Source organism: Coregonus clupeaformis, chromosome 13, assembly GCF_020615455.1.
Source record: "Coregonus clupeaformis isolate EN_2021a chromosome 13, ASM2061545v1, whole genome shotgun sequence".
Classification (NCBI taxonomy): Eukaryota; Metazoa; Chordata; class Actinopteri; order Salmoniformes; family Salmonidae; genus Coregonus; species Coregonus clupeaformis.
The window spans coordinates 57,805,627-57,829,392 of NC_059204.1; the positions used below are offsets into that span (position 1 = coordinate 57,805,627).

Here is a 23,766-nt window from a genome sequence, read left to right on the forward strand (position 1 = left end):
GGTGCCGTGTTCGAATCTCATCATGGACCACTTTAGCTAATTAATGAATACATAGAAAACGTAACATATCATAATAAATGTAGGGAGACATATTTACATTCACCCAGTCCAGGTTCTGGGCTCACAGACATGGGCTTGATTCAATCAGATCCGCCTTAACCCGTGATAACTGACAACTGCATAGCAATTTCATTGTTTATTATTTAGGCGATGTCGGAGGTCTAACTGTAAATCAGCAAGCGGCTCCTGTTATACCTATCGTGGACATTGCCATTGGATGCACGATTCGCAGTAGGATAAATCCCATGCAGCCTGTCACAAGTTCGAACACCAGAATGTGTGTTGTAATCTACACCTCGATTAGGCTGATATCAAGCCTTATTTTGTTTCATGGTTTTCAAATTTGAGTCATTATTTCTACATAGCCTACACTTTCTCCTTCTGAACTTCTAACGTGAGACGGATTTAAGGACGGATGTGGTTTTGTGACAATGACGAAAAGAGCAGCCGCTCACCGATTTACATTTTAGTCATTTAGCAAACGCTCTTATCCAGAGCGACTTACAGTTAGTGAGTGCATACATTTTTTCATACCCCGTGGGAATCGAACCCACAACCCTGGCGTTGCAAACGCCATGCTCTACCAACAGATCTACACGGGGCCCAACGCAGTTACACCTCGACATCGCCTAAATAATAACAATGCAACTGCTTGCTGTGCAGTTGTCGGTTATCACGGGTTGGCGCCAGAACTGATTGAATCTTGGCCTAAATTGAACATAATCTTTTTATTTTAAGGACAGAAAAAAAAAAAAACTTGCTGACAAGCTTTTAATGGAAGTCATTGCAGAATTATAACTCCCGGGCACAAAGCTAAAAGCATTGAAAAAAGTATAAAGGGTCTCTCACAGACATAGGGTTTTTATTTTTTGTTGTCGTTTATGGACATTGGGACCTAAAAATGGTAAGGTAAAAGTTAAATAACAACAAGTTGACATTGATGATGTCACTATTGCAACCATTCCTTTCAGGGGTGGAAAATGATTGTACATGAAACAAAACTAGTTTAAATCTATTTTAAGGTTAGGAGTTAGATTAATTTATATACAGAGGATTTGGTGGTGTTCCATGTTGAAGGATGACACCATTCTTCAGGCCCATTCAATGTTTTCAGACCAATTCCTATCAGTCAGTTATTACTGAAAATGTCCTCTACCTTAGAACTGGGAACAGAGCAGAGAGAAATGAAACACCTTCATAGCAGCGCTGCAAGTCCTACTTCACATATTTCTCCATGAATTTCTTGTGGAACTCCGAGCGCAGAGTGTCGTTGACAAAGCGTTTCTCCCTGCGTGCCTCATCCACTCCCTTTGCACAGTTCTTGAACACGACGTCATCGTCCCACCTTAAAGAGACAGGAGAGGATGTAAAACAACAGTCATCCACAGCCATGCCCTAAGCAGTTGTGTGTGTGTGTGTGTGTCTCAACACCTTCTCTTGACGCTGAAGGCAGTCGGGGTGGGGACTATCTGTTGTTGTTGTTGCTGCTGCCCAGCCAGGTTGAGCAGAGGATTCCCACTAAGGATGTTTTCCATGCGGATCCTCTCCTCCTCTGCTTTCTGCTCCCGCTCCTGGCACAGGACACGAAACATGTTGGTCAGAGCGGACCAGGTGCAAAGCTCTCTCGCAAACACTAATCTCAAATCATCAACAAAAAGGTCAACATGTTTAACACTAGAACTGCTAAAGCAGTCATTTGGACTGCTCATTAATTATTACTGTTTATTACTCCGCCATTTTTTAAGTCATGCCCCCGTCATTGATTTTTCCTAAATAAGTCTGTATAACACACATTTTTATAATGTTTCCCCCCCCCACTCCCAACAGTAGGGCCTGCACCGCTCCTCCTGATAGTTGAAGGTGCCGTGCTGTGTTGATAATCAATTTGATAATTGCCCCGAAACTAATTTCACACATACAACAGATGAAATAAATGAAGTAAAGTATGTGATGGGGGAGAAAGGGGGATAATGGGTGTTGATGAGCGAGGGGCAGCAAACGATGCATAATTATGTAATCACCAATTGTGAATGAAGAACAGGGCCAATAATGGCCATTCTATTGTATTGATCTGTTCTAATTCTTATCTCTAAATGGTATGTGCCCTATATCAGTCCACCCTGGCCTATTTGGAGTAGGCTACACACTGAGGGTGCGTCATTTACAATGGCAAGAAGACCAAGACGAATGGATTCATATGCTGATGGATGCAAAATCTGAATGAAAACGACTCAGATGGTGAGGAAAAAATGAATCATGACATCTCTGATGATGATTATTCTTCTGATTCTGAGCCTCAGCCTGAACCTACACCTCCCGGGCCTACGCGCGAAAAAAGCCAGAAAGGTGCAAACTGAGTAGGTGCCCGCGCCACCACCAAATGAAACGGTGAGACAGGAAGGGACGGCACAGTTTGGATAGAACAAGCCAGTGACAATGTTACGGGCCGATTATCAGCACAAAATGTAATCACTGAGAGCGCAGACCCTACACATTAAGCAAAAAACATCAGCAACGCACTCACCAGCTTTCGTTGATTATATGGACATATGCCAATTCATGCCGTTGCGTGAATACCACGTAAGCACAAGCAGACAATAATATTTTTTTGACTGCTTTCATATCGACACTTATATTAATTATAATGCCATTATTGCTTTTGTGCCGATTTTCACTATTTATCAAGCACACTTTGCGCTTATAATGATGTTTATAGACTACTGATGTTTTCATCATTTTGATTGCGCGTCTTGCTGACTTGGTGGTTGGGGTATTTTTTTAGGTTATAAAAATAAGTTATTACCGTGTTTCAACACATGCTTTCTGTTTAATAGCTGTAACAAAGGCACTCCACTAATAACATTGATTGAACACTTGAATCTTGGTGATTTTTTGTTTTTACATAAACTAATGAAAATGCTAGTGTTATTTGAAATATATACACACTACCGTTCAAAAGTTTGGGGTCACTTAGAAATGTCCATTAAAATAACATCAAATTGATCAGAAATACAGTGTAGACATTGTTAATGTTGTAAATGGCTATTGTAGCTGGAAATGGCTTATTTTTTTATGGAATATCTAAATTAGTGTACATAGGCCCATTATCAGCAACCATCAGTCCTGTGTTCCAATGGCACATTGTGTTTGCTAATCCAAGTTGATCATTTTAAAAAGGCTAATTGATCATTAGAAAACCCTTTTGTGCGGATTAAAGAAGCAATAAAACTGGCCTTCTTGAGACTAGTTGAGTATCTGGCGCATCAGCAATTGTGGGTTCGATTACAGGCTCAAAATGGCCAGAAACAAATAACTTTCTTCTGAAACTCGTCAGTCTATTTTTGTTCTGAGAAATTAAGGCTATTCCATGCGAGAAATTGCCAATAAACTGAAGATCTCGTACAACGCTGTGTACTACTCCCTTCACAGAACAGCGCAAACTGGCTCTAACCAGAACAGAAAGAGGAGTTGCAAATAAAAAGAAAAGATGAAGATGGCCAGTCTGAGATATGGCTTTTTCTTTGCAACTCTGCCTAGAAGGTCAGCATAATGGAGTCGCCTCTTCACTGTTGGTGTTGAGACTGGTGTTTTGTGGGTACTATTTAATGAAGCTGCCAGTTGAGGACCTGTGAGGCATCTGTTTCTCAAACTAGACACTAATGTATTTGTCCTCTTGCTCAGTTGTGCACCGGGGCCTCCCACTCCTCTTTCTATTCTGGTTAAGAGCCAGTTTGCTCTGTTCTGTGAAGGGAGTAGTACACAGCGTTGTACGAGATCTTCTGTTTCTTGGCAATTTCTCGCATGGAATAGCCTTAATTTCTCAGAACGCGAATAGACTGACGAGTTTCAGAAGAAAGTTATTTGTTGCCTAAGACCTTCATAAACACAGCCAAATGATTATTTTTGCAAAAACATATATGAAATGTTAGAATGTTACAGTTCACATGATCAAATTATGTCCGATATGTTCAGACCTCAAAAGTTATCAAAATCAAGAATGATTTCACATTCCCCACAATCTGTTTTGTAACTGTAGCTAAATGCCTCAATCCCAAATGAATAGGGGAAATAGGCTGGATCTACACAACAGATGCTCATCTCTACATTAGATGACCTTTAAAGTCTGAAAATGTCAGAGATAATATCAAAACAAAACAATCCATTCATTTAGCAAGTCAATAGAGCCCTATTCTCTGCTCCTACTAAGCAACACCTGAAAAAGCCATTTGTATTTGGCTGGACTCAACTGGCGCGACTGACCTAGCAGCAATTGATTGTCTTGTAGCAACTCGGGTTGCTGCGTTGGCAGCTTACCTTGCGTTCCTGCTCCTCAGCCCGCTCCTTCTTGATTTTCTCCAGTTCAGCCAGCAGAGCCGCAGTGTCATCGTCATCACTGTCCTCCTCAGAGTCATCTTCCTCCTCATCCTACACCCCAAAACATAAAACAATGAAGGTTTGAGGCTGAGCTTTAAAAAAAAACACAGACTTTGATGTGACTGGTGGATGAACAGGTGGCACCTACGTCAGTGAGAGGGTCATCTGCATCCAGGTTGGCAGCAGGGATCTGATCTAGTCTGGGCCTCTTTGAGGACGAAGACGAGGATGTGGTGTGTTCTGAACATTTAAAAGAGAAAAACCACCATTTTAATGATGCTGGCTTGAGATGAAATCCCCTGCAGATGACTCATGTCAACAAAACAAAATTAAAAAAAGACTTTGGCCATAATGGTATGTCAGATGCAAAAAATCTTGTTGATCTTCTTTACACACAGTTAGACACATTTACGTTCAGGTCAATATTTAGCTCGGATCTGGGTTTATGTGTATGCCTGGAGACTCACCTCTAGGTCCCCTCTCTCTAGTCTTCTCCCGGACAGCAACACGCTCCCTCTCCTCCAGCTCCCTGCGGAAGTCCCGGGCACGCACCTCCTCGGGGGCATCCTGGGTGAGCTGCCTGAAGGGATCACAAAGGGAGACATTCTGGATGAGACAGCACTTTATCTTTAACCAGAGGGACCTGTTCCCAACTACTGGTGCAACACTTAGCCACAATGGCAAAGACTGATGCCAAGATGCCACAAGGATAGGTTGTGTTGTGTCACTCACCTGTATTTGATCTTAGTGTGACCAGGCAAATCTCGGCTTGAGTACTGTTTGGACAACGCACTGAGATCGCCCTCTCCCTTCCCTCTCCCTCCTCTCGCTGGCTCAAACGTCGGTCTCGCGGCTGTTGTCATTTTTGGTGGCTCTGTAAAAATGGTAAACCCAGTGAAATATAGCTAGCTAGAACAGAGGGCAACAAATATAATCTGATCAAATATTTTATCAACATATGTCACGTTAACAGAACTCAATCCGTATTTAGCTAGCTAACGTTAGCGAACTCGCCATGATGAGAAAAACAAACAACCCGGTGGACGTCTGAGATGAGTTGGCTAGTAGCTAACTAGCTACTTAATCAAAATAGCCATATAGGCTTGCTATATAGCTTACCAATCGACAAAGCTAGCTATTATAGCTAATTTACAAACGATTTCACCATTGTGTGGATTTTTTTATAACATTGGTATTGATTATTGCTAAGCAAACACCAACACACTTGTCTACGCTAACGTTAGCTAGCTAGTAGTTATTGTAGCAAGCTTTCTTACATGCTGACAGTTAACGTTGGTGTGCTGGAAGAATAACAGTCATACGGTAATGCAAGCTACACGTTTACTAAAATAATACCATAACTAGCTATCTTTCTCTTTAAAAAAACAATGAGCTAATATGGAATCATTTGTTGAAAATTTACCTTTTTCCTCACACTATCAGAAAGAGAAAGGGCCGTTTGGATTGTAGCCGCTGACGTCACAGCGTATGAACAATTTATACGGAACAACGGAAAGGTCAAACAGCAAGTTCGAAACGCGATTTTATAGTAGGCGTGTGTGAGACGTTTTTTCAAATGGCCAAATTTTCATTCCACCGTTTTTTTTAATCTATGATATTAAAATGTTGACTGATTAAACAGATTTGATATGTAGCACACGTACCACTATCATACATCAAGTTACCGGGATGCATGTTGATATATCAAATAAACAGAACACATATGTAGATTTATTTCTTAACTTCTTTATTGTTTCCTTACAAGCACTGTGTGAAATATAGTTTCAGTTGTAGTTTTCATTTTACAGTTGTTTTAATTGAAAAACGACTGAATGTGGCTTTGATAAAGAAGGCACGACCTCCCAAAACTATTACAACAATCCTGAAGCACAATCTGGGTAAGAGAAAGAAAAGTGCAGATTGAACTCTCAGACCAGTAGATTATTAATTTGTAAAGTTTAGACAACTCAGCTTCCATCTTCATCGGTTATAATTCGGATGATACATTACCTAATTGGTCTTGTTAACGCAAAATGTTTATCCTTTTTTGTTGTTGAAAAACACTATAAAAACTTAAGGTAGGTTGGCAAACAGTAAATAGTACTTTGGTGAATGGCATCTGAGTTCAGATATTTTTTTTTATCAATACATCTAAACTATCTAAACCTATACAGAAATGGGGGGAGGGGATGCTAATATATGACACATTTCACATCTGAGACATACAATGCAATGTCTTGATATTTGAGAAAGATTCGAGAGAAGGGAGAGAGGATTTTCAAGGAAATACAAACATTTCTTGCATATTTCCAACTGGGAATAACCAACGTTCCAACGTGCAGATACAAATGTGCAAAGAGCAACAATCATTCACAAAAGCACCATGACTTTTCCAACCCTACACTGATGAAGAATTAAGCATCAGATAAATGCTGGTGAGACAAAGTTAACAGTGCACATTTTAGGGTTAGTGTTAGGCATTCACTCATGTGGTGATACTTCAGTAATTTCAAAACAAAGAGCACATTCCCACCACTACGTACTGTAGCTTATCTCTGTTCTGAAATGTACTGTACTTCCTAATGGAATATACATTTTATTTTGAAAATGTCTCATGGATCTAACATCTGTACTGTACACGACATCTTTGGTAGAAATATAGACAAGTAGGCATTATTAATGTCTTACAGACCCTGTTAGAAACATTTGGCACAGAAATATGTCACAAACAGGATGAGAGGGAAAGAAATAACTAAATAAAACAATCCTACAATTGCTGATAATGTTGCTTGTGTGCTCCCTGCTGTGATAATACTCTCTATTAGGCCAAATATTGCAGAGAAATCGTTTAAGAAATATTTTCATTAGCCAAATGTATTGACAAAGGTATAAATATACTGAAAAGTATTCTGTCACAGCCTTTCAAGTTGCAAAACATATATAATAAAAAAAAGGTAAGGAGACATATTGCACTTTTTAAAACATCTGAGTGCCACAAAAGGGCTTGCTCTGTCAATCAGATAAACTTCTAATCTTGCTTCTGATATTGGTGGGTCTGTCCCAAATCAAGGCATTACATTCAGAGGTATATTCTTGTGTAACACTGTTTCTGGCTATTCAGTATCCTCCTTAGAGCTGGAGTTCAGTACTTTGTGAGGTTGCTTGGATAAACAATTTCCAAACTAAAGCCAAACTGCCATTTAGATTTTGGCAAAGGAGGATGATAACAGTCAGTCATGTGCACCCCTGTTTTCACTTTTATACACTCACAGTAGGATTTCCTTCATTTTCACAAACTTCCTCTTTACAAGGGCATTAAGCTAAAAAGACATCAAAGTCCCCCCCCCCAACCACACAGTAGGAGGCCAGTTTTAGGGTCATGTGCCTGGTAGAGAGACAGTTTTCTGGTTCCAAGAGGCCTCGTCCTGGGGCTGTGGAGAGGGGAAGGCCAGTGGTGGTGTTGGGGGGAGGTGGGGTGATGAGGACTGTGGAGGGCTGGGGTTTTCTATTGGTCAGTTGGAGAAAGACAACCCGCTGTGGTTGGTCAGGGTCAGGTCATGTAGCGTGTGATGGCGCGCAGGGCGTATAGCAGTTCTGCCTGCATCCTGGCCTCCATTAGGAGTAGGTTCACATGGACCTGGAGGGGGACAGGGAGGCCAGAGGATTAACATACCATACAGTACATACTATAACACAGTACAGTTACTTTATATAACTGCCATGGTATGGACTGCAGTATGGACAGCCACTGAGCTGTAAAATGGATATGCATTTGCAGAAAATAGCAGAAGGCTACAAAAGACATCTCACATAAGCTTTAAGAACAAGACAATGCCCCTTCTACCCTGCTGTTCCTAATGATACATGGAGTAACTTGCTCGTCTTTCATCTCTTTCAGCCCAGTCAGATTCCAACAGGGGGCCTCTCTGCAGAACAACTCAAACACAATAACAGCATGTTCCTGCGGCCAAGAGCTTCATTTACTTCAGCTCTGCTCAATAGTCCTAGTGTACTCATGAGCCAAAGCCTCCTGCACAAACACAATCGAACAGCATGACCAACCCTGCCACTGAACTCTGGCCTAGTTACAAAAATATATCAGGATTCAGAATATCATTTTTGTGGCTGTGGACGGTGTATGCTTGTTTGCAAAGAATACACACAACATAAGATTATGCCCTCTCACAAACACACACACAAAAACACACACAAGCATTGACAGTTTTCTAACCTTCTCGGAGTGGCGGAACTGGCGCCAGTAGCTGTCGTACATGCGGCGAGTGGTCCTCTCTGGATAACACGTTACCGTCTTTATATAGACCTTCAGACTGCGTTCTAATAGCTGATTCACCTCCCCATAGTCATAGTCATCATACCTGCAGACAGGACATCAAGCAAATCATTCTATCAGACTGGAGCATCACTTTACTGTCTACTTGGCCATTTCTACTGGACTTCAGGGACTATTCCAGGGCTTCAACAATCACTTACTCACTCATTTAAATATAATCATTATCACACTAACTTGACACCAAGTGTCCACACTTGATAGTGCATGAGAAGTGTATGTGACTGAGGAAAGAGGGCGCTGTCTTACCTGATGCCATACATGCAGTGCACGTAGTTGAAGAGTGCACGTCGGAGCATGGTGGTGTCCACGTCCTCGTGACTGGCCATGTTGTAGTAGGTCAGGTCACACGCTGTCCGGAACTTGTCATCCAGCAGCAGGCCAATGTCTGAATACAGCCTGTTGACCAGAGAGAAACCATGGTCCTTCCACGAGTAGTCCTAAAGCAGACAAACAGACAGACATAGAGAGAGACATTTAGGTTTTAAGAAGTGACTGTTAAATCTATAGGCCTTGCACTTATGGCATGATAATGGAATTTAGATTAATTTGATCTGTAATTATCCCCCACCTGGGCTCTAAATGTTGGTGGGTTGTCCTCTCCGTGTCGAGCAAAGTTCTGGTACCCAAAAGTGGCATCCTCCACAAACCGAGACACTTTGGATGTGGGCATCACCTCATCCTTCATATCTGCAGTCACAATGGAGATAGATTATAATCAGTCATGACTTCACTGACAGGTTTACAGTAGTACTCAGTGAGAGACAGACAACAGGAACAGGTGTGGCTGCAGTACCCCCAGAGCCCACCAGGAGGCTCTCTTTCTTCTCTTTCTCGAAGCGTGTGGCCATCTCCTCCTGCGAGGCCTCATCCTCCTCTCTCTCCTCCTGCAGCCTCTTCATTCTGTCCATCAGCGCCTCTAACTCACTGACTGAGTCTGTGGTCTGAAACACACAACAAACCAGAACTCTATTAATGTGACAATAGAGTCACACATACAGTACCAGTCAAAAGTTTGGACATACCTACTCATTCAAGGGTTTTTCTTTATTTTTACTATTTTCTACATTGTAGAATAATAGTGAAGACATCAAAACTATGAAATAACACATATGGAATCATGTAATACCCAAAAAATTGTTAAACAAATCTAAATTTATGTTATATTTGAGATTCTTCAAAGTAGCCACCCTTTGCCTTGATGACAGCTTTGCACACTCTTGGCATTCTCTCAACCAGCTTCATGAGGAATGCTTTTCCCACAGTCTTGAAGGAGTTCCTACATATGCTGAGCACTTGTTGGCTGCTTTTCCTTCACTCTGCGGTCCAACTCATCCCAAACCATCTCAATTGAGTTAAGGTCGGGTGATTGTGGAGGCCAGGTCATCTGATGCAGCACTCCATCACTCTCCTTCTTGGTCAAATAGCCCTTACACAGCCTGGAGGTGTGTTTTGGGTCATTGTCCTGTTGAAAAACAAATGATAGTCCCACTAAGCGCAAACCAGATGGCGTATCGCTGCAGAATGCTGTGGTAGCCATGCTGGTTAAGTGTACCTTGAATTCTAAATAAATCACCCACAGTGTCACCATCAAAGCACCCCCACACCATCACACCTCCTCCTCCATGCTTTACGACGGGAACCACACATGCAGAGATCATCCGTTCACCTACTCTGCGTCTCACAAAGACACAGCGGTTGGACCAAAAATCTCAAATTTGGACTCATCAGACCAAAGGACAGATTTTCACCGGTCTGATGTCCATTGCTTGTGTTTCTTGGCCCAAGCAAGTCTCTTCTTCTTATTGGTGTCCTTTAGTAGTGGTTTCTTGCAGCATTTCGACCATGAAGGCCTGATTCACGCAGTCTCCTCTGTACAGTTGACGTTGAGATGTGTCTGTTACTTGAACTCTGAAGCATTTATTTGTGCTGCAATCTTTTTTTTTTTTTACCTTTATTTAACCAGGTAAGCCAGTTGAGAACAAGTTCTGCGACCAGGCCAAGATAAAGCAAAGCAGTGCGATAAAAACAACACAGAGTTACATATGGGGTAAAACAAAACATAAAGTTAAAAATACAACAGAAAATATATATACAGTGTGTGCAAATGTAGCAAGTTATGGAGGTAAGGCAATAAATAGGCTATATTGCAAAATAATTACAATTAGTATTAACACTGGAATGATAGATGTGCAAGAGATGATGTGCAAATAGAGATACTGGGGTGCAAATGAGCAAAATAAATAACAATATGGGGATGAGGTAGTTGGAGGGGCTAATTTCAGAATGGCTGTGTGCAGGTGCAGTGATCGGTAAGCTGCTCTGACAACTGACGCTTAAAGTTAGTGAGGGAGATAAGAGTCTCCAGCTTCAGAGATTTTTGCAATCCGTTCCAGTCATTGGCAGCAGAGAACTGGAAGGAATGGCAGCCAAAGGAGGTGTTGGCTTTGGGGATGACCAGTGAGATATACCTGCTGGAGCGCATACTACGGGTGGGTGTTGCTATGGTGACCAATGAGCTAAGATAAGGCGGGGATTTGCCTAGCAGTGATTTATAGATGGACTGGAGCCAGTGGGTTTGGCGATGAATATGTAGTGAGGACCAGCCAACAAGAGCGTACAGGTCACAGTGGTGGGTAGTATATGGGGCTTTGGTGACAAAACGGATGGCACTGTGATAGACTACATCCAATTTGCTGAGTAGAGTGTTGGAGGCTATTTTGTAAATGACATCGCCGAAGTCAAGGATCGGTAGGATAGTCAGTTTTACGAGGGCATGTTTGGCAGCATGAGTGAAGGAGGCTTCGTTGCGAAATAGGAAGCCGATTCTAGATTTAACTTTGGATTGGAGATTCTTAATGTGAGTCTGGAAGGAGAGTTTACAGTCTAACCAGACACCTAGGTATTTGTAGTTGTCCACATACTCTAGGTCAGACCCGTCGAGAGTAGTGATTCTAGTCGGGTGGGCGGGTGCCAGCAGCGTTCAATCTGAGGTGTAGTTAACTCTAATGAACTTATCCTCTGCAGCAGAGGTAACTCTGGGTCTTCCTTTCCTGTGGCAGTCCTCATGAGAGCCAGTTTCATCATAGCGCTTGATAGTTTTCGCGACTGCACTTGAAGAAACGTTCAAAGTTCTTGAAATGTTCTGGATTGACTGACCTTCATGTCTTAAAGTAATGATGGACTGTCGTTTCTCTTTGCTTATTTGAGCTGTTCTTGCCATAATATGGACTTGGTCTTTTACCAAATAGGGCTATCTTCTGTATACCAACCCTACCTTGTCACAACACAACTGATTGGCTCAAATGCATTAAATTAACTTTTAACAAGGCCCACCTGTTAATTGAAATGCATTCCAGGTGACTACCTCATGAAGCTGGTTGAAAGAATGCCAAGAGTGTGCAAAGCTGTCATCAAGGCAAAGGGTGGCTACTTTGAAGAATCTCAAATCTCAAATATATTTTGATTTGTTAACACTTTTTTTGGTTACTACATGATCCCATATGTGTTATCTCATAGTTTTGATGTATTCACTATTATTCTACAATGTAGAAAATAGTAAAAATAAAGAAAAACCCTGGAATGATTACATGTGTCCAAACTTTTGACTGGTACTGTACTTAGATACATTTCCAACACAATCCCTCCAAACACACATGTAGCTAAATCAACTCAGTAAAACAGCTCAACAGTAAGTCATGTATGTCATCTCACCCCGGGGCTGGTGCTGCTGAGGTCTCGATCCAGGTGATGGTCGCTGGCCAAGTCACATGTACAGTAGTTGCTGATGTAAACGGACTGAAAGCCGTTGGCATTCTGTGTATCCACCTGGGGATTGATACCACTGCCAAACACAAAGCTGGCCAGGGCATGGAAATGGGCCAATAGGACAACAGCATGGACCAGCTCCGCCAAAGACCAACTGTGCTCCCCTGTCTTCACCAAGTTCTGAGGTAGAGGGAGGAGAGAAAGAGGTTTAGTGTGAGTTACTTTATGTGTGAGTATGTGGATAAAAGTCATGCATGTGTGTGTGTGTTAGTGAAAATATATATATATATATATATATATATATATATATATATATATATATATATATATATATAAAATAAAAATATATATATATATATATATATAAAACACAGTGGGGAGAACAAGTATTTGATACACTGCCGATTTTGCAGGTTTTCCTACTTACAAAGCATGTAGAGGTCTGTAATTTTTTATCATAGGTACACTTCAACTGTGAGAGACGGAATCTAAAACAAAAAATCCAGAAAATCACATTGTATGATTTTTTAAGTAATTAATTTGCATTTTATTGCATGACATAAGTATTTGATCACCTACCAACCAGTAAGAATTCCGGCTCTCACAGACCTGTTAGTTTTTCTTTAAGAAGTCCTCCTGTTCTCCACTCATTACCTGCATTAACTGCATCTGTTTGAACTCGTTACCTGTATAAAAGACACCTGTCCACACACTCAATCAAACAGACTCCAACCTCTCCACAATGGCCAAGACCAGAGAGCTGTGTAAGGACATCAGGGATACAATTGTAGACCTGCACAAGACTGGGATGGGCTACAGGACAATAGGCAAGCAGCTTGGTGAGAAGGCAACAACTGTTGGCGCAATTATTAGAAAATGGAAGAAGTTCAAGATGACGGTCAATCACCCTCGGTCTGGGGCTCCATGCAAGATCTCACCTCGTGGGGCATCAATGATCATGAGGAAGGTGAGGGATCAGCCCAGAACTACACGGCAGGACCTGGTTAATGACCTGAAGAGAGCTGGGACCACAGTCTCAAAGAAAACCATTAGTAACACAATACGCCGTCATGGATTAAAATCCTGCAGGGCACGCAAGGTCCCCCTGCTCAAGCCAGCGCATGTCCAGGCCCGTCTGAAGTTTGCCAATGACCATCTGAATGATCCAGAGGAGGAATGGGAGAAGGTCATGTGGTCTGATGAGCCAAAAATAGAGCTTTTTGGTCTAAACTCCACTCGCCGTGTTTGGAGGAAGAAGAAGGATGAGTACAACCCCAAGAACACCATCCCAACCGTGAAGAATGGAGGTGGAAACATCATTCTTTGGGGATGCTTTTCTGCAAAGGGAACAGGACGACTGCACCGTATTGAGGGGAGGATGGATGGGGCCATGTACCGCGAGATCTTGGCCAACAACCTCCTTCCCTCAGTAAGAGCATTGAAGATGGGTCGTGGCTGGGTCTTCCAGCATGACAACGACCCGAAACACACAGCCAGGGCAACTAAGGAGTGGCTCCGTAAGAAGCATCTCAAGGTCCTGGAGTGGCCTAGCCAGACTCCAGACCTGAACCCAATAGAAAATCTTTGGAGGGAGCTGAAAGTCCGTATTGCCCAGCGACAGCCCCAAAACCTGAAGGGTCTGGAGAAGGTCTGTATGGAGGAGTGGGCCAAAATCCCTGCTGCAGTGTGTGCAAACCTGGTCAAGACCTACAGGAAACGTATGATCTCTGTAATTGCAAACAAAGGTTTCTGTACCAAATATTAAGTTCTGCTTTTCTGATGTATCAAATACTTATGTCATGCAATAAAATGCAAACTAAATTACTTAAAAATCATACAATGTGATTTTCTGGATTTTTGTTTTAGATTCCGTCTCTCACAGTTGAAGTGTACCTATGATAAAAATTACAGACCTCTACATGCTTTGTAAGTAGGAAAACCTGCAAAATCGGCAGTGTATCAAATAATTGTTCTCCCCACTGTGTATATATATATATATATATCTCATATGTGCATATGTAGATAATGTACTTGAATATGAGTATGTTTTATGCATGTCTGTGTTCTAACCTGAATGTGCTCTTTGGTGATGAGCCAGGGCCTGTGTGCTAGGATCTTGTTGATCTCGTTGAGGTTCCTCAGTCTCTGAGGGGCGTACTGTAGACCCTTCAGCCAGTCTAGACACATCCCCATCCTGTAGAACTCACGCACATGCAGAGACACCAGGAAGGAACACTGGTGACGCGCTGCAGCCTGGAGACACACAGTTTTTTTGTTGTTGATGAAATATAGCTCACTGTGAAAACTCTTCCTTTACTGTATGAACTGTGTATGTTTTCTACTGTCTAAACTGTCTTTATATTCATGTTCTATATACTGTTTTCTGGGTAATACTGTATTTGACAGTCCGGTTTTAGCTGGCATTCAGCAAGTACTAAATGGTACAAAGTGTTGCTTGTTTCAAAGAATATCTAACAAAACTCAAATGTCATCATTATGAAATTAACATAATGTCTAAGTAAATAAGCAGACTTTAATATAAAGCATAAATATTGTCTGTAAAATGCATGATCTTTAAATTAAAGTTTTACAGTATAGGCATATTGTATCTGTCTAAATTCTAAACATGACCTATTTTACTCTGTACATTAAATGTTTCTTTAACACTGCATTACATTAAGCTGTTCCTCCTAACATAATATTCTGTGTCTTAAGAGTGAGGGGGGTGACTTTGACCTTGTTGTGGAAGGGCCACATCAGGAAGAGGGCGAGTTGGAGGTGGGCTGGAGTCGGGGGGGGGGGTTGGTAGGACCCTCTGAGTTGGCTGCATACCAAAGCTCCACAGACGGAGGTGTTGAGGGCCAGTGCGTCTGAGCACAGGGCAAACACTGCCCTGCTTAATGTCTCCACTATCTCTTTCTCTCTACTAGCTACAGAAGCATCCTCAGTCCAGCACCACCCCAGGGTCATCTCAGCACTGAGGTGAAAGTTTTAACACCATACGGAAAACATCATCCGTCACTCCGGGAAAGATAGCCATTGGTTGTTAGGGAAATGGGTCATTAGATAGATATGAATGTGGGTCAGTAGGAGATTTGTATTAGGTAGGTCTCCTGAGCAGGGAGAGGGAGGCTCTAAGGGAGGATGTGTATATGCAGGAAACATTTTTTCCCAGCTTAGTTTGACCTTTGCCCTATCCCATACCATGCAGCTGCAGGTAGAAGCTGCCCATAGAATCAGCTTACCTTACCCAAATCCTAACCTCAACCCTTACAGGGAACAATGGCTGCGTTGGAAATGGCACTCTATATATAGTACACTCCCTCTGCTGAGGTCCCAGGGCTCTGGTCAAAAGTAGTGCACTATACAGCCTCCTGAGACCCAGCAATTAATTTTTTTCCACTCTAATGGTGATTTGTTTTGGGTCCGTATCTCTGAGGCCATACATGCCACTGTGTTTTGAGAATGACACAAGTATTGGTCTTCACAAAGTTTGCTGCTTCAGTGTTTTTAGATATTTTTGTCAGATGTTACTATGGTATACTTAAGTATAATTACAAGCATTCCATAAGTGTCAAAGCCTTTTATTGACAATTACATTTAGTTTATGCAAAGAGTCAATATTTGCAGTGTTGACCCTTCTTTTTCAAGACCTCTGCAATCCGCCCTGGCATGCTGTCAATTAACTTCTGGGCCACATCCTGACCGATGGCAGCCCATTCTTGCATAATCAATGCTTGGAGTTTGTCAGAATTTGTGGGGTTTTGTTTGTCCACCAGCCTCTTGAGGATTGACCACAAGTTCTCAATGGGATTAAGGTCTGGGGAGTTTCCTGGCCATGGACCCAAAATGTCGATGTTTTGTTCCCCGATCCACTTAGTTATCACTTTTGCCTTATGGCAAGGTGCTCCATCATGCTGGAAAAGGCATTGTTCGTCACCAAACTGTTCTTGGATGGTTGGGAGAAGTTGCTCTCGGATGATGTGTTGGTACCATTCTTTATTCATGGCTGTGTTCTTAGGCAAAATTGTGAGTGGGCCCACTCCCTTGGCTAAGAAGCAACCCCACACATGAATGGTCTCAGGATGCTTTACTGTTGGCATGACACAGGACTGATGGTAGCACTCACCTGGTCTTCTCCAGACAAGCTTTTTTCCGGATGCCCCAAACAATCGGAAAGGGGATTCATCAGAGAAAATGACTTTACCCCAGTCCTCAGCAGTCCAATCCCTGTACCTTTTGCAGAATATCAGTCTGTCCCTGATGTTTTTCCTGGAGAAAAGTGGCTTCCTCGCTGCCCTTCTTGACACCAGGCCATCCTCCAAAAGTCTTCACCTCACTGTGCGTGCAGATGCACTCACACCTGCCTGCTGCCATTCCTGAGCAAGCTCTGCATTGGTGGTGCCCCGATCCCGCAGCTGAATCAACTTTAGGAGACATTCCTGGCGCTTGCTGGACTTTCTTGGGCGCCCTGAAGCTTTCTTCACAACAATTGAACCTCTCTCCTTGAAGTTCTTGATGATCCGATAAATGGTTGATTTAGGTGCAATCTTACTAGCAGCAATATCCTTGCCTGTGAAGCCCTTTTTGTGCAAAGCAATGATGACGGCACGTGTTTCCTTGCAGGTAACCATGGTTAACAGAGGAAGAACAATGATTTCAAGCACCACCTTCCTTTTAAAGCTTCCAGTCTGTTATTCTAACTCAATCAGCATGACAGTGATCTCCAGCCTTGTCGTCGTCAACACTCTAATCTGTGTTAACGAGAGAATCACTGACATGATGTCAGCTGGTCCTTTTGTGGCTGAAATGCAGTGGAAATGTTTTTTTGGGATTAAGTTAATTTTCATGGCAAAGAGGGATTTTGCAATTAATCTGATCACTCTTCATAACATTCTGGAGTATATGCAAATTGCCATCATAAAAACTGAGGCAGCAGACTTTGTGAAAATTAATATTTGTGTCATTCTCAAAACTTTTGACCACGACTGTACAATAAAAAATAAATACAAATATTTTTCACACTTTCTTCTTTGAGAAATGTGATGTAAAAAAACATCCTGGGTCTCAGGAGGATAGGGAAATAGGGTGTCATTTCAGACACACCCAATGACAATCTCTAAGTTCATCCTATATCAGTGTTTACCATGATGGCAATGTAGTGTCGGCAGTGGAGAGGCAGGGGGCCGTCCATCCTCAGCAGGTAGAACTGGCTACGCAGGAAGGACTCCAGGTAGTGGGGGTGCAGTCCCATCACCCGGGTCAGATGGTCCACGTGACCCGATGGAGAGTAGGCCTCGGCCAGGATCTGCTCTGTGTGGGGGTCCACCTGGGACGCCTCCACAATCTGGACCCAGGGCGGAGGGGTTGGGGGAAGAGGTCAGGCAGGACAGGGAAGAGAGGGGTTGGGAAGTGAGGGCTTTCAGTCAGGCAGTGTGTATTGAACCATTTTACAGTAAAGCTGCTGCTGCTGTAATCTGAAATATGGTTTACATGTCTGAGTTCCAGGCTAGGTGAAGATAAAGGTGGGAAGATATAGACAAAGGGGAAAAAGCGAGAGAGATTAAGCGAAAGTGACAGTGAGGGAGAACGAGAGAGAATAGACAGGACAGGGGAAATATAGCCTCAAAGCAAAGAAAGAAAGCATTTTCTCACCTCCTCTTCTGGAATGAAGGCACTGGGTCCACTGGAGAAGGGTCGCGGCACCCTGACTCCTTTCTCCTGAGACAAGACAAGAGCGGCAGAGAGGGAAACCGGGTTAGCTAAGGAACTATACAAGACCATACTACACAAGGAGCTTAGATGTACAACTCCACTTTTGGCACAACCTAAATGAACTCTCAGCAATGTTGGCAAACATAAGAAAAAAAACATCAAATGAAGAGAAAAAATGGGACCTGTATAGAAGTGAGGTTTGATATGTAACAGCCAGGCCTTTGTGTGTGTCAGTCCGTTTGCTCAGAGGTAAAGTAACCCCCTCCTCCTGTTACCTTTTGAGATGAGCAAACAGCCTGTGTGCACACACATTAGCCAGGGAACATTGGGAACATGGCCTGGGCAGAGGAAAGAACCCCAGCTTTATGGTTCACATTGTCTTTTATGCATGTGTGTGTGTTGAAATGTACATTTATGTTAGGACAGTACATCTATTGAAGTTAATGTACTGAGAGCCCTAAGGAGAGGGATGGTAAAAATATCTCTATAAGAGGCAGGCAGGCAGGCAGGCAGGCAGGCATGCAGGAAGGCAGGCAGGCATGCAGGAAGGCAGGCAGGCAGGCAGACAGACAGACAGGTTATATGGAAAGATCAATGCTGGGCTAAGGAGAGTAAGTCTGCCCTCCTTTAGTTACATACATCGTCTGACCTAAATCTCTGAGAAGAGGAGAGAAAACACAGCTGCGTCTACAGGACAGTGAGAATTACATCACAAGAGGTCAAATAAAAAAAATGAAGGAAAAAATCTTGGTCACCCTTCATCTTTAGAATTAGAACACTCATAAACACTTTACATAAAGAGAGTCAACATTACTGACTTTTGAGTGTTTTATAAGTGTGTCACTTCAGTAATAAAAATGGTTCTGCTAGAACATATAAAATGGCTTGTATAAGGTGATATGGAGTGTGAGACGGTGCTTGGAAAAACTGCCTGCTAGGGTGTATTATACTGTGTTTTATTGTATATTCAATATACACTGAATGTACAAAACATTAGGAACACCTGCTCTTTCCATGACAGACTGACCAAGTGAATACAGGTGAAAGCTATGATCCCTTATTGATTTCACTTGTTAAATCCACTTCAAATCAGTGTAGATGAAGGGGAGGAGACAGGTTAAAGAAGGATTTTTAAGCCTTGAGACAATTGAAACATATATTGTGTATATGTGCCATTCAGAGGGTGAATGGACAAGACAAAATATTTAAGTGCCTTTGAACGGGGTATGGTAGTAGGTGCCAGGCACACCGGTATGTGTCAAGAACTGCAACGCTGCTGGATTTTTCACGCTCAACAGTTTCTCTGTGTATCAAGAATGGTCCACTACCCAAAGAACATCCATCCAACTTGATACAACTGTGGGAAGCATTGAAGTCAATATCCAGCATCCCTGTGGAACGCTTTCGACGCCTTGTAGTGTCCTTCCCCTGACAAATTGAGGTTGTTCTGAGGGCAAAATGGGGGGGTTCAACTCAATATTAGGAAAGTGTTCTTAATGTTTTGTACACTCAGTGTATATCAAACTAATTAATAATAACTCAGACAGTTATTTAAGCAATAATACATGAGAGGCCATGTGTTATGAGATTTCTATCATAAAAAGCGAGATTCTCCCCCAAACCATGCATTTTTCAACAAACGTGACATTGCATTCTCTAACACTGGTTGTCAAGTGCAATTTTAGGTGTTCTCTGGTCGTTAGTTATATTCGTATTGACTGCCATGTAAAGCAAAACTACCCAAGCGCTGGTTTATAGTTGTAGAACTTTGGTATGGAAAACTAAAATGGTTGCTATGGAGGCTCTTCCCCCTTGCTAGCTAGCCAACTACACAGCTAACACAATCACTTCAGACTGAAGCTGGAAAGATGTCAAAGTAGCTGTACTTCGTTTCGTTTGATCTGTTTTTCTATTGACATTTCTTTGTATATATCAGTGGAAATGATGCTGATTCATGATTTGGACTGGCTGAGAAAAGCTGCTTGTCTGTCTTGTCCCGACTCTTTACACATTCCTTATGGAGTTTCATTATTGCAACAATGTTGCAAATGTCAGAGATAATGTGTAGATGGTTTTTTCACAGTGTTTACAAAGTTTAAAATTGCATGGCAGTAGTAGTAGTAGTAGTAGTAGTAGTAGTAGTAGTAGTAGTAGTAGTAGTAGTAGTGCGTTTCAAGGTAAGGATGTAAACAATGGCACTTTTTATGAATGTACTGGCCATGTGTATGTTGTCTAGTATATCATGAGTAGGATAGGCTCTAACAATGGGAATTCCAAACCACCTGTTGTATAATAAACACTAGACTGGGGTTATCTTGTGTATTTAGCTGTCTTACAGTACATCGCCATGGTTATAATATTACATAATGATCAAGGGCCTCAAGTTCAAAGGTGGGAAGAAAGTTTATAGTACGAATGGATAACAAAGCCACATAAACCACCAAAATATACAGTAAGACAATGTAGTTCTCTGTGTGTGAGAAAGTGTGTGTGTGTGTGTGAGAAAGTGGTGTGTGCGTGAAAGAGAGAGTCAGACAGAGACCCCTCTCTGTTCCAGTAGCATATGTCTTGTTACATAACAGACCTTTGAATGTGCGCTCTGTCAACAGACAGGCCATTTCCTGTGAATTTAGCTAATTGGGTTGAAGCCCTGTGACTCCCACTGCCACCGGTGATACAGACAGACAGACCTGCCCTGGACTGCAGACAGGTTCACCCTAGTATTAATCCCTCCCTCTTTTCCTCTCTCTCCATCCCTCTCTCCTCCTCTCCTATCATCTCTCCCCTCTTCTCCTCTCATATCTCCTCTCCGCCCTCTGTCTGTCTGGCCCTTTGTGTGTGTTGGGTGATGAGTGTCTGTTGTTGGGGCAACGTGGCTGATGCAACTAACTGAGATTACACAGAGAGAGGTGGCTCCAGTGCTCCTCTCTATCCTGGACTGTGCAGTTTAAAAAAGAGCCTGGACCCGTCTGTCTCAATCACAAAAAACGAATAGCCTAAAGCCAGTTTATCACATAACAACAACAATACTTTTTCAAGACAGTTGTAATTGTGAAATAAGTATGTGATAAATAAGTAATAAAGCACCAAAAACAAGAATCTTACATCATAATGAATGATAGAGTAAAACATGAATTGACAGTTTCATCGCTCTCTCAGTAAACTGTAATTTCCAACCAAGAGGGTTTCTGTTGAGAACAACTTGTATGAAACCTCTTGGTTTCAACCTACAAAATTAAAGATCTATAGTCTCTGCCTTTACCAGTATATTTATATGTGATCGTGGCATAGTGTATTTACCAGTATCTATTGGTAACTGTAGTATAGTATAAAATAGTGTTTTTTTCTGTCAGTGATGTTTGTCAGGAAAGGGCTTACTCCGGTGTGCAGACAGACAAACCTGTCTCTAGGCATTGTAATCTGTGGATGTCCACTCCTCATGTTTTGTTGTTACAGGGTTGTTCCACCTCAAAAAGCACAAGAAAGAGGTTTGACACCCACCATCTCAGATTGTTCTGAAATCGTTTTTGTTGTTAGAAACTGATCAGATTAGCATTCCTGTTTAAATAGAATTTGATCTCTGAGAAATTAAGGTAATTGATTTTATCCAAGTTGGCCATTTAAATGTATAGAATTCACATAATATTCAATAAATGTAGTAAATAACATCCGATTTGGACCAACATTTTTTTAAACAATGAGTTAGACGTGAGGAATCTAAAGAAATGGTCAAAAGAAATGGTCAAAATGCCCCCCCCCCCCCAAATCATTCTAAAGTATCAAGACATGTATTGTGTAACTCAATGATGCCCTGGAGATGACAAAAAAATTACCCAATCTTCTGCCTTGACACCATCGTATGATGCCTCCCTATCAAAAACTGGGTCATATGTACATAGACTAATGGCTACTAATAATAGCAGTCAGACTAAGAAAGCAGGGCACTAGAGAGAGAGATATCCATGTTCTTATCAAATCATCAATCTACCACCAACGCTATTGCTATCATACTGATTGACGACCATCCTGGGAAATAAATAAATGCAAATGCGACAATCTGTTGCAGATAACTGTTGTCTGATATGTTTGTAAAGGAAAACAGCCTGATTGTCATAAAATATGGGTATTTGGACTGCAAAAAGTCCATGATCCATGACTGTACATTATTAGCTTTGAGATTATTAAACTAGGCCTAATAGGAATTACAACCGATTCTGAAGCAATTCTATAGATGATGTTGAAATACAGAATGTAGTTAAATGCAAAAATAGCAGTAAGGCAAGGAGAAGACCAGTGAAAAGCAATATGTTTGTTCTGCTGTCTGAATCAATAGATCAAATGAATGTATACTAGGGTCTATAGGCTACTACTCCTGCAGGATCTCAGTGACAACTTCATAAGATGCAACGACATTTTATCTAAATTGGAAGGAATAATAAATAGGCCTGACTGATCACCTTGATAAAACATGCTATTGGTCGACTAGTAAAAGTAACATTTGGAGAAATCAATCAGGAAACGCCATACCTTTTTCCTTATCACCTTCTGACAGATGTTACAGATGTGAAATGGGTTGGAGGTGAAAGACTCCGCACTGACGTTCATGCTGGCTGCCACTTTAATAGTCCTAGAGACCGTAGTTTGAAAAGTTTGTCTGTAACGTTACTTTTTCTGTACAATTAAATTACAGTATATCCTTCACTTGCAGGTGGGGCGGCAGCGGCGGTGGTGGGTTGTTGATGGGGAGACTAAAGAGTTGTTAAATCACGAAGCCTTTTTTCGAGAGGTCTATAGGCTCCGTCCTCCACAGTCTCGCTCACCACACACAACGCAAGGTAGTTTTTGAGCGAACTTCTACAGTATATCCTTCACTTGCAGGTGGGGCGGCGGTGGTGGGTTGTTGATGGGGAGACCGAAGAGTTGTTAAATCACGAAGCCTTTTTTCGAGAGTTCTATAGGCTCCGTCCTCCCCTGTCTCGCTCACCACACACAACGCACCACACACAATGCAAGGCAGTTTTTGAGTGAACTTCTAACTTTGCTCTGCCGGAGGTAGGCACGCCCACCAGCCAATTGCCGCCAGAGGGGTGTGTTTGCTGAACAACCAAAATGTTCCACAAATGGCACTTTTTATTAGGCCCCATCACAACTAAAAATTACCTTGAATCCGTAACAATAAAGCAAACAACAACTTTCAGCAATAGAAAAACTATCATATAAGTTTAGTTTGTGTTACCCAGTATAGAATAGTATTTAGGGATAAATTGCAATAACCTACATTTGCCATAGGTAATTTCAATTGGATAGAAGAGGATAGATAAAACATACTCCGGTCTACAAGGTTGGTTTTACTAATAGGCTTCAGAAAGTATTCACACCCTTGACACATTTTATTGTGTTACAGCCTGAATTTAAAATGCATTAAATTTAGATTAATAAAAAATGAAAAGCTGAAATGTCTTGAGTGAATAAGTATTCAACCCCTTTGTTATGGCAAGCCT

At 41.9% G+C, this 23,766-nt stretch overlaps 2 protein-coding genes across 3 annotated transcripts; both read right to left on the reverse strand.

The window, feature by feature from the left end:
* Window positions 1-905: 905 nt before the first annotated feature.
* Window positions 906-5,943, reverse strand: LOC121579986 (protein CWC15 homolog). Of its 2 annotated transcripts, none has more exons than XM_041895033.1 (7): window positions 5,858-5,943; window positions 5,167-5,308; window positions 4,902-5,014; window positions 4,583-4,674; window positions 4,375-4,485; window positions 1,492-1,631; window positions 906-1,405 (listed from the first exon to the last, which is right to left on the reverse strand). In XM_041895033.1, exons 2-7 carry the CDS (start codon window positions 5,295-5,297, stop codon window positions 1,276-1,278), a joined length of 717 nt encoding a protein of 238 aa, XP_041750967.1. In that variant the 5' UTR covers window positions 5,298-5,308; window positions 5,858-5,943; the 3' UTR covers window positions 906-1,275. The 2 variants fall into 2 exon arrangements, with proteins under 2 accessions (XP_041750967.1, XP_041750969.1); XM_041895035.2 differs by having other exon boundaries at window positions 5,167-5,319; window positions 5,858-5,910.
* A 217-nt stretch (window positions 5,944-6,160) lies between these two features.
* Window positions 6,161-23,250, reverse strand: LOC121579987 (sestrin-3). The gene is made up of 10 exons (XM_041895036.2): window positions 22,793-23,250; window positions 18,206-18,271; window positions 17,697-17,897; window positions 14,621-14,803; window positions 12,497-12,730; window positions 9,579-9,726; window positions 9,354-9,472; window positions 9,032-9,222; window positions 8,666-8,810; window positions 6,161-8,071 (listed from the first exon to the last, which is right to left on the reverse strand). The coding sequence occupies exons 1-10, from the start codon at window positions 22,868-22,870 to the stop codon at window positions 7,985-7,987; spliced, it is 1,452 nt and encodes a 483-aa protein (XP_041750970.2). The 5' UTR covers window positions 22,871-23,250; the 3' UTR covers window positions 6,161-7,984.
* Between the last annotated feature and the right edge of the window lie 516 nt (window positions 23,251-23,766).

What these genes read in the sequence shown, in the direction of transcription:
- LOC121579986 (XM_041895033.1), bottom strand. Translation starts at nt 5,297, where the DNA reads ATGACAACAGCCGCGAGACCGACGTTTGAGCCAGCGAGAGGAGGGAGA. An exon ending in TAGAGAGAGGGGACCTAGAG is followed by an intron (nt 4,675 to 4,901) that starts GTGAGTCTCCAG and finishes TTAAATGTTCAG; the next exon opens with AACACACCACATCCTCGTCT. An exon ending in CAGATGACCCTCTCACTGAC is followed by an intron (nt 4,486 to 4,582) that starts GTAGGTGCCACC and finishes TTTGGGGTGTAG; the next exon opens with GATGAGGAGGAAGATGACTC.
- LOC121579987 (XM_041895036.2), bottom strand. Translation starts at nt 22,870, where the DNA reads ATGAACGTCAGTGCGGAGTCTTTCACCTCCAACCCATTTCACATCTGT. An exon ending in TCAGCAGCACCAGCCCCGGG is followed by an intron (nt 9,727 to 12,496) that starts GTGAGATGACAT and finishes TGTGTGTTTCAG; the next exon opens with ACCACAGACTCAGTCAGTGA. An exon ending in CACCAACATTTAGAGCCCAG is followed by an intron (nt 9,223 to 9,353) that starts GTGGGGGATAAT and finishes TGTCTGCTTTAG; the next exon opens with GACTACTCGTGGAAGGACCA.